The 16,825-nt window shown below is 34.6% G+C and overlaps 1 protein-coding gene across 1 annotated transcript in view; it reads right to left on the bottom strand.

Moving 5' to 3' along the window:
• Positions 1–2,856: 2,856 nt before the first annotated feature.
• Positions 2,857–16,825, bottom strand: part of TUSC3 (tumor suppressor candidate 3) — a 75,087-nt gene continuing 61,118 nt past the window's right edge. Inside the window, exons 7-8 of the mRNA XM_059817932.1 lie at positions 5,312–5,386; positions 2,857–2,951 (exon numbers count right to left, since the gene is read on the bottom strand). Coding sequence (XP_059673915.1) covers positions 2,857–2,951; positions 5,312–5,386 — 170 coding nt within the window. The remainder of the gene's footprint in view (positions 2,952–5,311; positions 5,387–16,825) is intronic.

Raw genomic sequence — 16,825 nt, 5'->3', positions numbered from 1 at the left:
TAACAGGATTGTGATGAATCATTCTTTTCAGCGCTATCCTGGATTTCTTTTATTTCTTTCTTCACCAGCTTTAACATACTAACAGGTGCACTTTTTTTCCACATGCATTGCTTATCAAATTAAATTTCTTGGACTTAAACTTTTAATAAAATTCAGAAGTTCTTTTTCTCTTCTCCTCCCTCCCTTCCTCGGTTCTTGATGTCCTTTATTCTTAGCTTGGATGCTAACAGAGGAGTACAAAATCTACATAGGGCTCCAACTTCTGCTAGATATTCCAAAGCAAAGATGTCTGATATTTCACTAATTACAGGTTCAACTGGGGGGAAATCTGTCCCACCCAAAATTTACAGCAAACAGATTAGCAAGAAAAGAGGGAAAACCCCTACATTACTTAAATTAAGATTCTTAAAGCTTACAATACAGTCAGCTATGTAGTAGACCCGAGCAATTAGGTCTGCAATAACATCAATGATATTGCGTAGGCATGACAACTCACAGAGCGTAGTCATGTTCACAAGGTACTGTTCAACCTCAGACATTCAAAGTATCATACAGCAGACAAAAACCGTAGTACAAACATCCACAAAAGCCATGCAAAGTCTGGAAATTGGCACAGTCATATAAGCATGTTGTTAATAGGTGATAAGAACGTTCCTAAGATGAAAGAACTAAAAATGAAACTAGTACAACTGGCAGGTTTTCTTTAGTAGTTGTTAAATTGCATGGCAAGGAACACAACAACTGCTTTCTTCATTTTAGTAAACTTGTTACAAGAAGGTGCAAGTAAGCTCAGACCATGGGTTGACACTCTGGCAGCGCTTCTCAAGTGAGCTTATGAGCTGCAGAACAAGCTCATAATTCCTTCTTCTTTTAAGTTTAAGACTTCAGTACTTAATGGGAAGTAAGAATACCCCAAGTCAGTCGAGCTAGCAAGTAGTGTCCAGAGAGGATGCTGAGAGCCTGTACAGACTATCCCAGATGGCAAAGTACTAACTCCATACTGATGAAATCTTGCAATATGATACTATTGGGCCCTTTGCAGACCCCTTTCCTTAGCAGAAATTAGTAAAAAGCAGGAGCACACCTTCTGTGCATATTGCAAGAGGAAGAGTTTCCTTGTCTTGAGTATGATGTTATTAAATGGTAAAACTATTCTAAGTTGATCTGAACCAAATGTCAATTAATCTGCATAAAAAGAGCAAGGTCAGTAAACAAGAAAATAGTTCTAAAGTCTCACAGCAAAAACTAATAGAAAAATTTATGTATTAGCTCAAATGTTAGATTTAAGTTGGCTTTGCAAGGCTGAATCCTTACTAGCGGAACATAACACAGAATATAAAGCTGGCTGCTGCACTAATCACAAGACCTAGTCATAGAAATCAACATTAAGAAGTATCTGAGAAAAACTGTAGAAGTATTCCTAATATGATTCATGAATAGTGGCTGTAAAAACAATAGAACTGTTAACATTAATAGATACAGTTCTTTTGTTCTCTACTTACTTCAACATATAACTTTCTGAATCTGTTGTACTAATGTTTCCCTTAAATATCCATTAGTTGACATTTCATCATGCCAGATCTTTCAGCAAAATGTTACTATATCTACATTGCAATATGCACGTCATCCACTTACTCTTCCATCCATGGTAATAGTAATGTAGACTAATATTCTGTGAAGGATTAGCCTACTAGTCTATAGAAACCAATTTCACTGAAAATAAGGAAAATCTCATCTTTTTAAATGCACTGTGGCCAACTAGAGGGTCAAAAACAGTACTCATGCATATTATCTCTATTGTAACGCTTAGCATAGCATGTTAAGGCTATGCATACATATATAAATTTACATACATATGTATATATTTAGAACTCTAAAGGAAAAAAAAGTTAAAAAGGAGCAAAGACTGAAGCAATGGGAAGAACAGCATAGTTTCAAATAGAATCAAAAATCAGTGGAACAAAATTGCTAATCCTGGAGAACAGAAAAACAGGAAAAGGACACAAACAAAACAAAGCTTTGGGAGAGAAAAATGAACAGGAGTCTGTTTTGTTCCACAAGCTTGAGGACTCGGGAAATGTCACTGTATTGCTTTTACCTCAGTAGCCTGGTCCATTATTACTAGAGCACTGAAGATTTGCTTAATTGCACCTTTCCTTTTCCTCTAGCTAGGCTTTTTCATGTACATCTGAAAATGCTACCAGGATCACAAGAAAATACTATGAGCCATCTGTTCCTGACAGACTACTAAAAAAATATGTAACAGATCAGCAAGATGTGAATCAGAACTCTAGACTACCTCTATAGGTGACTTCCCAGCTGAAAGCATCCAGCTACAAAATGCAAGAACTGTATTTTCTTTACTACTTTTCTACTTGTCAGACAAATTATAACTGCTTAATTGACAGCTGTACATATAATTAAGAAAGACTATAACCTTTTCTTTCCTCTCTGGTGTGCTGACAAAAGAAGAGATTACTTTTAGTGATAAATCATAGCTCAGCACTGTACACTGGTTTGGTGGTTTTGTGGTCTTATGTACATCTTAGTTATAAAGATACACAAATAAATATCTAATAAAGGTTTATAAACTCAAACACATGTTTTCTTTTGCATTTTTCATGGGGCACTGTGTATGCCACGCCTCTGTGCTCAAACCCATTTAACTGGTCTGCATTAAGTCATGTTAACATTAGCTTTCCAGCCCTTTTTCGTTTGCTTGAATTAATCACCACTCTTCCGGCTTCTTCCAGCTCCCATAGACTTCAGTGGTAAAATTTACAGATTGCTTACCTGAAAGCTATTCTTAAACTTACACAAAACTATTAAAATCTATGAGATGACAATTTAATGAGATTACCTGTATGGGTAGCCATGATATTTGGAGCGGAATATCGACAACAGGAAGCTGAAGAAAAAGACCACCAGACCCAGGCCTACCAGACATATTACTGGAAAGAAAATAACTTTGTTTATTAGCCCATAAAAGATTTAAAACTGGAATCTCTACAAAGAATATTATTTATGTCAATCATTTATGGAGAATTTTGACACAGTTAAATACAAAAACGCTACTGCCTTGACTACTGATGCCCACTATCTTCTGACAGGATGTCAAACACATATGGAAATAATATTTATGGTTATTAAGAAAAAATAACTTGCCAGTGTGAATGTATTTTCAACAAAAAAGAGCAGCAACTTGCAACTCAAATGTATGTGGATGCAAACGCCTTACTGCTGACAATGCATTTAATAACCCTGTAAATTATAGATCTCAAGCAATGTAATTTCAGGTATTTGTTTGTTCTTTTTGGAAAAGAAATTACATTTAGAAAAATATTCCTTGACTAATGGAATCATGTTCTCTCTAGTCAACCATCTAAGGTTGAAGTAACAGCAAAGGCAGTTTAGTAACTACTTTATCTAGTTCTTAGTGGCTAAAACATTTCATTGTTCTACGTTCCAAGGCTGGTAGCCAAATCACTTTTTACTCTTAACTTTATAGCAATATAAATCTTTAAGTTTTGATAGATAAATAACAATGACATAGACCTTCTGATAGCATCCAGATGCAAGCACTTTGAGCCTTTTCAGGCAAAGAATGAATTAGCAAAGTAAATGCTTAAATTAACAAAATTTGGAACACCAATTGGCACCCTATGTAATAACAGCATAAAACCTTTTTGATCATGATAGCTCACTCAATTGCATGTAAATAAATTTTTAAAAGGCAACATGTTACAAGCTGATGCATATAATTGAGATACAGCTCATCTACATTATCTAATGTTTTGGTTCTAGTGAGCTACTTTGATTTTAAAAGCTTCTTTTATACTATTCCCACTTTAGCCAAACCTTTGCTATTTAATTGCAATATTCATGCTTCAAAAGTGTGCTGGCTTTGAGCGAAGGATGAGCAACCATGAAGCCAGGGAAACTGACAATGTCGCATTTTTTCATTAAAACTGACCATGTGGAAACTGACATATGTCAATTGAAATATAAAATTTCTGCAGTTATTTTGAGAAAACTAGCCATGTACAAATCTTATAAACACACTTCATTATAAAGAAATCACCACTCACAAATATGATTTCAAAGCATGGATAAATAAATTGCAAAGCATGAACAGTGCAAGGCAGGCACCTGGGAAGCATTCACATAATGGCCACAAGCAGAATAGAGTCTGAATTTGTATTGCAGCCCACTGTTACTTTGCTGTGTCCATGTTCACAGACCCAGATCTCAATCGTGATCTAAGATCATATTCCAATTAAACTCATGTCACTGTCTCTTTTGACAACAGTATTAAAGCTAGATACTGTAAGATATTCAGAATTAAATTATACATTTATAGCTCATTGAAGGAGACTCTCAAATCACTATAGATTAGAGATCTCTAGGCAACATTCAATCAGCTATTATAAAGAATTATAGAATGCTTTTATAGAAAACAGTTGGCCAGCCCTATCTGCAATACTGTGTATTACATAGAAGAAGCTAAAGAACTAATCTAGAAAGAAAGGGGAAGCAACATAGGAAGCCTGGTATCTTTCAAAGGTCTTCAATGCCTTACACAAGAAAAAGAGTAAGTGGCAGGGGATATGAAAAAAAAATTATAAAAGGTACAAAGGCAGATGGGCATATTTGTTTCAACCTATGTCATACTCAGTAAAAGTTTGTTAGACATAACAGTTAGAAAGTTTACATTTGGATAAAATACTTTCATATTGTGTGTTTATGCTATGCATTGCCAAAAAATCTGAATGACAACAACATTCAGAAAAACATAAAACTTGCACTTGAGGCTAAGAATCTTTAGACATTACAGATTAGGATATGTTCTGTATTACATCTACTGTTGGGCATTCACCTTCCTCTGGAGCCATGATACTGGCAAAGCGTACCAAGTAAAAGAATTTTCACACTCCTTTGGATGTTGTCATCTTAAGCATCTTAAATGCCTAAATCAATTTTGAAAACAATGTTTTGAAACTCTTGTTCTTTATGTTGCTGACTTTCAATATAATTCAAGAGCCAAAAAGCATTTATGCAGTACTACGTAGTGTAGATGCTGTTACAAGCTGTACCTTGGCTGAGTATGCTTAAAACATTTTTCTACTGTTACAGCTTCATATGAATGCAGTTTTATCAAGAGAATTTTTATACTCTCCTGTTCTCCACCCCACAAAAGGTAAAAATTGGTTTAAGGTAGAGACCTTCTGAAAACTTAACCAGATATTCATTTGTAATTTCTCAATGTCTTCTAATTGTCTAAACATTGTCTTAGTTGTACTAAATAACTTACTTCTCCTTTTTCCAACATCCCCTTTGGAGGTAGCAGCTTCATTCAGGAGTACCATTCCCATGGTGATAGCAGCATCTGTATCACCATTGTCAAGGAAAACAGCAGATGTGTGGATACCTCAGAAAGCCACAAAGGTACATCTATGAACTAAAGCTTTCAAGTTCATAAAATGAAAGAAAGTATTTGTATATAAAACTGCATATCGCAATGTGTACTGTATCAATACACTCACCTGTGGCAAAAACATTTAGTAAGATTTTCCTTTGTGCATTCTAAACAAAAAAGGAAAAAAGGTTCAAAAAACTTTCAAGGCCAAGTCATCCAGTAGGACACACAAATTTTGGACAGTTATGGAAAAAGCTATTCCCCAATACCTTACAATATTCTGTATATTGGTAGTAAAGGATTTTAAAAAATGAAAACTGTAAGAACCAGAAAACATTCAGTGTTACTGCACACAATTCATTGGTTATTTGATGCAAACTAAAGCAGTTGGACTGCTTTATCATTCTCTGCTTTTAGATAAGACATTAGCTCCCTCTTTAGTGTCATATTGCTTAATAGTTTAGCAGAGAAACATCTCAGAGGCAAAGTCCTCAGTCACTTTCCATGTTTTATTGTCTCATTATAACTGTTACAAATGTGAACAAGTACATAATGATATAACAATTTAACTAATTTAGCAAGATCTTAAACCATTCACTTAATTGTTTATTTGAAACTGTATAAAAAAAAAGCAATGGTTACTACTGTGCATAACATCTGTTCTAAAGAGGAGGCATACCTGAATGCCATACTGAAGCATGAGTGTATCATGGGAGCTATATCTCACAACTTCAGGAAATACGAACTTCACCAGAGTTAAGTGATTCCTGAATAAGGTTGGATTTTTAAGCATTACTTAACCCAGGGCTAGGTAGCAGGCTGACTACAAGCTTTAAGAATGAGATGATGTTTCTATTTACGCACACAGATAATGCATGGGAGATACTTCAAACATGCTACATCCATAAACAATATCTGCATTCTGTAACATTATACTTGCATTAATCCTATCAACATTCATATTAATATTTTTCATGTTAGAAATATTCAAAATTAGACCAAAATGCTTAAAGACATCTGAAATTTCAGTTATACACTTTCAATTAAGCTGAGCCTGAGCAAAAGGATTTAGAAATGTCAACACTAACATCATCACACTTCAACAGAGATTAGCAGCCTGATTCAGATTTGAGACTTCCAAATTTCATATACATAGAATGAGAAAAGTCAAATGAAGAATAACAGGATTATCAAAAGCAAACACCGATGGTGAAAGGAGGCAGATGCCCATCTCACCCAACAGGCAACATCAAGGAAATATGAGTTTTAACAACATAGACATCTACCTACAATCCTGAATTAGACACTTACTAGAAACACACTAGTAGCCCAAATTACTTTTTCACACATGTGCACAAGGTATAATGCATAAGGTCACTCTTATGAATAAATGGTTATATTCAAGTTTTCTAGAAGTTTATTACTAGACTTGAAAAATATTAAAAAAAATTCACAAAATATTAGGAAAAAAACCAACCATGGAATCCACCAGATTTTGCAAATTGGAAGGGAAGGCAAAAATTACTTCCTAAAAATTTTGCCTGTTAAGATTCAGATTCATGACCATAAGAGACTAGAAATCTCCTGTGCTACTGCTATGCTTCAAGTAGGAAACAGAATTGGAAAGAATGTCAAGAGAATCATTCAGTTCTCTGCTTTCAAAAGTTACAAAAGCATAAAAAATAATTAATTGAGGAAGCTGCAAGAAGAATGGCTGAGAAAAAAAAATTCCACATATATTTCTAACCTATTAAGAAAAGCCCCTAATGTAGCATATTTTACCAATCACTCACTTAAATTTATAGTAGTGCTTTTATTCTAAGTTTAACTGAGTCATTGGAAAAAAAACAGCCCCAAGATGTGAGGAACACACCAGAGCCTCTCAGGGAAGTGCTACTTTCTGCAGAGGTTTTGGACTGCTTTGTAAATGGAATTTATTTGCTTGATTATCTCATGCGATATTGCACATAATGTGGTCCTTTGTTATTCCCCTTCCCTGGTTGCTTCTGAGAAACAAACCAACCAACCAACTACACACTAAAAAGCCATTTGGCAGACAACCATTCTGTAACTTAGTTCCTATTTTCTTACCAGACCATGAGTTTAGTTCACTTTTCTTACCATCAGAAAGAACAGTCTCACAAAAGTAACTGCTCTGCAACTGGGCATTTTAGATTTGTAACCAACTGAACTGTGCTGACTTTTTTTTGCTCTCTTTTGGAGTCTCACATCATTACCCCTAAAGCTTCCCTCACATTGCCACTATTTCTGCTTCAGTGGTTGCTTTCTAACTTTACTCATCATGTTGAGCTTTCAGCTTCACTGGTTGCCTTTTAGCTTCAATGACATCAGCTTTGTAACATCACACTCTTAACACTGAGCATGTCACTTGCCTCAGCTCTGTGATGTTGAAGTAAAAATTCAGTCTTACTGAGTTGTGATTTCAATGCAATTTTACCACCAAATATATTGCTTATTATTTTTCGCTCCTGTTTCTAACATTGTATGTTATGTCTTTACATTATTTTGATATTCTACAAAAGAAAGCAACAGTCCTAGCTCTGAAAATAATATTTTACAGTATCATATTTCTCTAGCAGTACAGAATGTAAAATTTTAGCAAGTGGTTACCTGGACAGTTTTCCATCTGCAAAAAATGAGATGGCATCAAAAGATGTACTTATTTTCTAATTACTTTTTATCTCCCTGACTATGCATTACAAAACTATTCTGAAAAGATGAGGGGAATGCGGCACTCAGATAAACCATGGCTAGCAAATGTTTTAAATTCAGATGCTCTTGTTTTCTGATAAATGTATCCCTCTGTAGCAATTTTTTTTTCTGTGTAAATCCAGTTATATGTCTTCTCAAATTTGGAATTATTTCACTTTTACATATTGAACTTATGCTGCTCCTTTTCCAACCTTTTCATAGAAATTGACAACATATATTATTTAGTTAGTGCTTTTGAAAAGGTTCTGAATGTTTTGATACATGAAGAAGAACAGTATTAAAATAGGATGAAAAAGACAGTGATCATCAAAAAGACTATTCAAAAAATGATCAGCAGTAACAGCATAATACTTAGCCCTCCAAAAATCAAGATGCCTGATCACAAGTATTACAAAATCCCAAACACCAAACCCAAAAAACCCAAAAAAAGATTGGATCAATAAACTCCAGAATGACAGATACCCTACAGCATGAAAGTGATTACTAGTAAATTCTGGACACTTTTTATTAGCATACTTTAATAGAAAATTTAATCACTGTTAATTCCAGCCAGAATGCCCAAAAGGAAGAAAACCTGATAGTTCATAAGTTTATTAATGTGATATATAATTTATATCTTTACTTCAGAGATTTAGTCCTAATTAGTAGTGAGTGGGGAATAAAAGGAGAGAAAAATAGGTTGACTAACACTTGGTTACTTTTTCTGAAAAAAGTTTGGTGGTCTCATTCATATTCTGCTGGATTTCTGCCACGAGTACAAAATCCAGCATTAGCATTATACACATAAAGAAACAACTACCTTTGAGTTGCAGCTCATGCAGTTGCTTAATAACACATGAGCAAGAAAAACTAGAGAACAAAATATTCATCCACTCGAGTCTGTGCTCAGTTTAGTGTTAACTAAAGTGGGGATAGTTTATCACACAAACTTTAAAAACTTCTGGTTCACTTTATCACATACGGAACAAAGAAAACAACATACATTTTTGTGAAGGAGTAATATGATCAACAGGAAAATCTATGGTGTTTTTTATTCTCTTTTTTTCTTTTTTTAGTTTTTTTTTTTTTTCTGGGGGGTGATAATTAGAACATGAGAAATTCTTTGCTGGCCCCTTATGAGGGGGGCATATTTCACTAATGAAAGAGATATTTGTCTTAACTTTTTCCTACTAATACATAAATCTCTAAAATACCTGCTAGAATTTCAGAAATACTGACCACATTACAGGTTCTTTATCTGAACCATTTCCATGCAGATTTAACTTTCAACTTACATTTGAAAAAATCGATGTGTAACATGCATTCTAGTCATTCTATTTAGGAAATATTCTTCAGCTGCCTGCAGTTCTTGAAAGCAAGGTATTAGCCACTTTTCCCAGCTCGAGAATCCGATTTTTTTATCACAGGTTGAAGAAATTAATGAATGCAAAGAGTATGGTTCTGCAATGAAACTAATCTCATGGTTTCTTTCAAGACTTGCTTCAGTTCAGGAAACAATGAGCAATGACTCCAATATCCCACTTATGCTATTCAATGTGCAATCAGTTCTCAATTAGACCATAACCATCCCAGTGGATGATTCAACAGGCCTTGAGGGCTGAGGAAGGAGGCACATATAAGATACCAGTCACTGTATGTCTCATCTCAGTCAAGAAGGTTAACTCCTAACTCAACTGAAAAAGTGGAACATAGTCTGAAAATTATTCATTTTATATATTTTTATTTATATTAATTATTATTTATAATATTAATATATTATATATAATATAATATATTATTAATATATTATAATATTAATATATTATAATTTATATTATTAATATTAATATATTTATATTATTTATTTTATATATTTTTATAAATTATATATCATTGAATATGAATTTAATTTAAAGCATGAATTTTACACAACCAAGATGTACTTCAGTGTTTTTTAATGGCCTGAAATCTAGTTATACTGATACTCACAATAACCCTGAAAATTCTTTCAGCTTAAAACCTTCCAGCTTCAGCTACACCAAATGGCTTTTCAAGAATTTTAGGAATTATGGCATGAGTCTTGGCACTGGAGTTCCCCTTAAATCCTTGAAATATGCAACTCACAACAGTGAAGTAGCTGGATGTTTGCTTTTCAACCATTTAAATGCCAAACAAACTACACCACTTTCCTTTTTGATGCTTTTTCATCATTTTAACAGAGCAGAGAATCACTTTGATACTAATATAGAATCTCCTATAGTGAAAAAGATTATTATTCATTCGATTAGTTTCAGCTTCAATTTATGAGACTGTCTTTCTAATCCACAGATATTCTGATGGAACCGTCCCTCTTGTGATGCTCTTGGACACTTGACAATGGAAAGGCCATACAAAAGCTTCAGGAGAAGAGAAAGACTCTGGAATCCATTTTAACTCAACTGCAACAAAGTAGCATAGAGATACCTGACGATGTTTGTGCTAAATCACTAATCAAACATTCAGGGGTTTTCAGCCTGATTTGCATCCTAATTATTCATATTGGTGTTGGCTTTTAGGATCACCTAAAATTAACTCTGGGGAGATGATTTTTACATTTATTATTTATCATAGAATCGTTTAGGTTGGAAAAGACCTTTAAGACCATCAAGTCCAACCATTAACCTAACACTGCCATGTCCACCACTAAACCATGTCCCTAAGTGCCTCATGCACACATCCTTTAAATACCTCCGGGGATGGTGACTCCACCACCTCCCTGGGCAGCCTGTTCCAATGTCTGACAACCCTTTCAGTGAAGGAATTTTTCTTAATATCCCATCTAAACCTCCCCTGACGCAACTTGCGGCCACTTCCTCTTGTCCTATCACTTGTCACTTGGGAGAAGAGACCAGCACCCACCTCTCTGCAACCCCCTTTCAGGTAGTTGTAGAAAGCGATAAGGTCTTCCCTGAGCCTCCTCTTCTCCAGGCTAAACAAGCCCAGTTCTCTCAACCACTCCTCATAAGGCTTGTGCTCCAAACCCCCTTATGACCTTTTTGGTTTTGTAAATTACATCTGATGGAGTTTCAGGGTTAGTCCTCTCCATCTTGCAAATTCTTATAGTGTAGTTTGCCAGTGTACAAAATAAATATTTTTTTCTAACCTTATTTACATATTATAATTTGTCTCTACAAATTTTCTTGCCTAGAGGCATACAAATCACGGAAGTATACACTTCTCCAGAACAGGTACATGTGTAACAGTACTTTAGTTTCCTGAATGTTAAGCATACCAGAGATTAAAATAATTGAATTATTTTTTCTTAATAGCTTCATTTCTTAACTTTTAAACACAGATACATTGCCTAAAACAAACTCCATTTGAGCTATTTAGAAGCATTTATGATGCTATATAATTTTCTCTCACTATTCCAACACTTTATTCCAAACACCTACCTTATTTTCAAGCACTTTATTTCAAACACTAGACTTGTTTTAGCATGTTGTCTCATCTGTTTGTTAGTACACACTTAATCCTTCAGCATGCACACACACCATCTCTCTCGCTTTCTCTAAGCACCCATAAATCTTTTTAAGAATATCACACATTTTTTTTTCTATATCATAAATCATCATCAATATGGCTCCAGGCTGGCATTATACTTTCCTTCACGGTTACAGACCTGTGCAATATCTTAATAGACACAGTTTATTCTTAGCTGAATGAATTTGAGGACTATTCAATTTAGTAAAATCTATCTGTGGGTCCAGAAGATAAAATGTTTAACTTCGGACTATGTTTCTGCATTTTTTAGCCACTCAAACAAATATGTTTCTTAACAATTAAAGTAACCATTAAAATTATTAATTGATGCCTAAAGAAACCCTTAAAAATGCTGTTGTCTTCAGCCTGCAGTCAGTGAATGCCTCTTGGTCTGTTGACTAGTAGTCAGGTATTTACAAAATGCAAATAAAAATGGGGCAATTGCCAGAGCAGCCGACAGCTAAATTTGCTTTGCAGGGGGCTGCACTTCCATTGGAAAATTTTAGAGCCAGAAATTGAAAATGGTTGAAAATCACTGAACTACAGAGTTGGTAATTTCATACAGAGGACACACTCCGTATTTGAAGGTAATTTACCAAATCCAGTATCATTCAATTAGCTGGTGAAAGAGATGTTGTATGCTGCACTGACAAACGCCCATGTAAATTTAAGGTCTTTGCATATTTCTCTGACATCTAAGAGACTTTAGTATCTTTCTTAAAAGGTCGTAATACGAATTATTTTAAGGTCAAGCAGTAGGAGAATGAGCTAACAGAAGGAAATTTCTTGATTTTTCTAGCTATCATCAGCTTATGCTTCACTACAGCTAGGAGGAGTCAGGCAGCCTCCGGAAGAGCCAGAAGAGCCTACAAGGTTAACAGACAGTACTGGTGGATAACACAAGTAAATAATATAAAATGTGCGGTATGTGTTCTGATTTGGATGTTGATTTCCACAGTTAATTAAGAAGCATGCTTAAATATGCTATAATTTTGTGCTTTTAGTTCTATCTTTTTCCACTGTGGTATTCCCTTTTTTCTTATCCTTAAGATTAAGCATACAAAAACCTTATCTCACTGCTTTAGTTGTCATCATCATTCACTTTTACATAATCTCTGGGGAACATAATTTGATTCCTTTATGCACGACTGATAAGAGTCTTACTACCGAGAGCTAAATGAGTATTGTTCTACTGACTTTGACTCAAAATTTCAGGTTCTTATGCTCAGTGACTTTGCACAAGCCCTACTGACACACAGAAAGATATCTCCCATTTAAATTCATTCTGTGGTTAAGTTTCCTTACGCCACAGAGGCACTCAATATACTTCATTTAAATTCACTCTGTAGAAGAGGAAGTGTCTTTCATAATAGGTGTAATTTTAACGCTACAGAAGAGATTTTTCTTTTTCTTTGCAACCAATCAAATTTCATTTTCATTCTCAATCAACATCTTGTATCCACCTACACAGCTGTCACATTAAACTCTGCCTTGGGAATTCAAATTAACAAACTGGAAAGACTTTTCCATTTTTACTTAGGTGCATGTGTTAACTAAGGTTAATAGTAATAATGAAAAAGATTATCAGGTTAATAGTTAATAGTAACTGCTAATTCCTATAATAATGGTTTAGATTTATCTCCTGTACAACAAATAATTTGCTTGATAACTGAAACTCTGTTTATTTACAGTAAATAACTGAAAAGTTATTTACTGTAACTTTTAAACTTACTCTGTATAACAAAGATTCACTGTTACTGCAAAAGGAAAAAAATATGACACATTACATTCAAATCAGTTTTATTTCTCCAGGGAAGACACAAAAACTTGTTTAAAATGGACATTCATTAGAAGTACTGATTAGTGTCTAACAAAGGGAGAAATTGAAGAATTGAAGAAATCTTTCAACTTCAACACAGCCTGTCCAACCTTACTATTCCTTATCTTTCTCACTGTATCTTCACACCCAGAGCCATATTTACAGCCCAACATGGCATACTCCAATGGTTGTTCAGTTTTACAACAGTCAACATACTCTATCTGTATTCAACTATATTTAATTACAACAGTAATACTAATTATGCAGTTTACTTCACATTGTTCCTCTTAGAAAATGACAGCTCTTAATTCCACGGTTATCTCTCTTCTGCCTCTATGTCTTCTTAATAACCCTATCCTCCCTAACTCTAGAACATACTTCAATATTCTTGTCTTTAGTTCCTTTTACCTTGTCTCTCCAAGAATGTAGAACTACCCTGCATTTTTTTTTTTTTTTTATAAATACCTGATCATTTCCACTGACTGTTATTATTTATGACCCCATTTCTATCAGGAAAGGGTTGCCAACCAACATTTATATGATTTCCATGAATATTTCTTGAAGTTATCTCTCCAAGGCAAGAGAAAGGGGAGCCAAATAACAACAAAACTGAGTAACGGTCATGTTGTCAGCATAACATAAACCCCTCAAAGCTGCAGAATAGTAATAGCCTGAAAGTCACAGGAGTGTATAATATAACAAGCACCATCATATCCAACCATGTTCTCTCACTGTTCTCTGCTAGGTGCTCATCCACAAGGACTTTGACTAGCTCAGGCACAGTTTTGGATGTCAGCTCTATGTATTTGATCCATACCAAAGATAACAGCCTCTTTCCTGAGTGCCATCTGAATGACTGAGCAGGCAAAAGTGTTTGTGAGCAAAGCTTATCAACTCTGGATCAGTTTGAGCATGGGCAAGCAGGTACTTTGTACTGCATTCCTACTAATGGGAAAATTGCATTGGGATGCCAAGACGACTCTGTGGATTTGGATATATTACAGTTTAGACAGGTGAGATCTCTGCTTTGGCAGGGTAGAACTAAACTGTTCTGCTCTAAAATGCTCCTAGAACAAGTACAAAGGCAGAGATGCCATGCTGTGCTGGAGTTTGGCTGGAGTTGCCTCTGTACTCAGCCAGCCTGGTGTCTCCACATCCTCTGGACCACACAAGCATTTCACCTCAAGCAATGCAATCTAGAATTAGCATGGGCAAGTGAGTCTGAATGATCTATAAATCCTCATTTCATAAGGTAAAAAGAATATCAGAATTACGGGGACTACTTTTTACATGAAGGACCATTTCTCAGTTTTTAAAAGCGTTCTCAAATTTTTATTCACTATTCTGCAGCCTGGAATTCAGCAAGATCTATGTCAAAATATGGTGATTTTTTTTCTTCAATTTGTAAAAGGAAAATTCACCCACAGTATAAGATACTGTGGACTCGGTAAAATGGCCCTCATCAGCCACCTCTAAGGAACCTCAGAATGAATCAGAACCTGGTTTGGGACTTTGGAAATGCCTCCTTGTTCTGAGGAGCTTGCTTAGTCTAAGTTTTAATGTCTTCAGAAAGTGTTAAATCTAACCCATTTCAGCTAGTCTGATCTGCTGCTAAATGCAAAATCAGTATTTTGACTGCTAAAAAAAATCATAGAAATAAAAGTAAGTACAAAAATAATCAAAATGCCTTTTTTTCTTTAGAATTGTTTTACTGATGTAACATTGTACATGCTGTATTATTACAAGTGACTTCCATTGTGTTACTACGAAGATGTAGTAGCCATCTGTTAGGACTAAAACTACTTGTTTAAAATATTATTAAAATTCTGGGCATACTCCTATTATGTAATCAATAACTGCATAGATTTCACTGAATCTAATTTTGCTTTATAATATAATTGAAACTGAATATCTAACATCTTCACAAGTCCTCCTTACCCATGTTCTAATTATGTAGCCACAGCTCTGGAAAAAGCAGCTGATCTTTATATGGAAATCATCTAGCAGACTGGGTAGAATCACTATCTAAAAGCAAGTACAGAAATGCAATGGAAATTAATATTTTCTCATCAGAGATATTAAAAATTCATTTTATAGAGAAACACAACATTGCATTTCAACACCTAGCAAGAAATGACAACCTTGTCCTTGTTCTTACTACCACAAAGTGAAAAGAAGCAACCAAATGAAGCATGTACATTACCAGCATAGTAATGTCTTGTTCTAAAATTCAATGCCTCTTTTAAACTTTAAAGGATAAAGTGAATGTACTACTGTTTATCAATCTGGCATACTTTTTTGCTAATTCCCACATTTTCTAGCAACATTTCCTGAAAAAACAAATAATGAACAAGCAATGAAGCAGCTAATAATTACTATCAACATTGAAAGGATAAAGAAATATTAATTCTTTCATACATAACTGTTAAAATCTGTCAAGATTCCATGTCACTTGTGAAATTTGTGTGTGACCAAAAAATCAGCTCAGTAGTACTGAGCCATGAAATGAAACGTTAGAGAGTTCTTTTTGCAAGTGGCAACAAACAACCTCACTGAAAGGATTCTTTCAGCCAGCTGCTTTAATGTAGGTTAGCCAAATTCCAAGTTTAAAGACAGTCTCTGCCAACCAAAAAATGTCACTTTCATGCCTGAGTCAGACAAACAAAATATGTCATGAACAAAAGTTTTGTTTTAATCTGTTTTTTGGGTTTACTTTTCCCATTCTCAAGCAGCCAACAGGATTTGTTTTAGGTAACAGATTTGTTTAAATTGTGGCAGTTCGGGAAAAGCAAAAAACAAAAAAAAAACCTGTGGCTATACAAAAGAAAGCATAAAGATGATACTAATAAGATGCATCGATTATACAGGAAACTTTTAATCTGAAATATAATAGCTGTCTCTGTGTACTTTAAAAAATGTAGCAATTAAATTAATAATCACTGAGGTTTCAGGTAAAGCTATTTATCTTTAACTCTTTCTTCCCAAGAAAAGGAGCCCAAATTTAGAAATGTTATTTTCCTCCTCTTGTTCTCCTTAGAGGAAGGTATCTGTGATGGAATAACTGTATTTTAATAGTGGTTAACACTGACTACAGTTTTCATTCAATGAGCAAAGCTGATTAGAAGCAGGGTTTAAAGAAACCAGATAGTATATGAGTTTGTCTTACAGATTATTAAAACCTAGTCACAAAAAAATTTAATTTAACTTGCTCTGACTCAGTAAGAATGAAAGAGTAAAAGTAGGTCTCAGAGTCTTTCTGTGAGGAGATGATGTCAGAACAAATGTGACTGGGTTATTTGCTTCAAGGAGAAGTAGTAAACTGTTTAGATTAGGTGGGGGAAAAAAAAAACAAAAAC

This window comes from Gavia stellata, chromosome 5 (genome assembly GCF_030936135.1).
Source record: "Gavia stellata isolate bGavSte3 chromosome 5, bGavSte3.hap2, whole genome shotgun sequence".
NCBI lineage: Eukaryota > Metazoa > Chordata > Aves > Gaviiformes > Gaviidae > Gavia > Gavia stellata.
The sequence above is the reverse complement of the archived record's forward strand: the minus strand, read 5'-3'. Positions and strand labels throughout refer to the sequence as shown.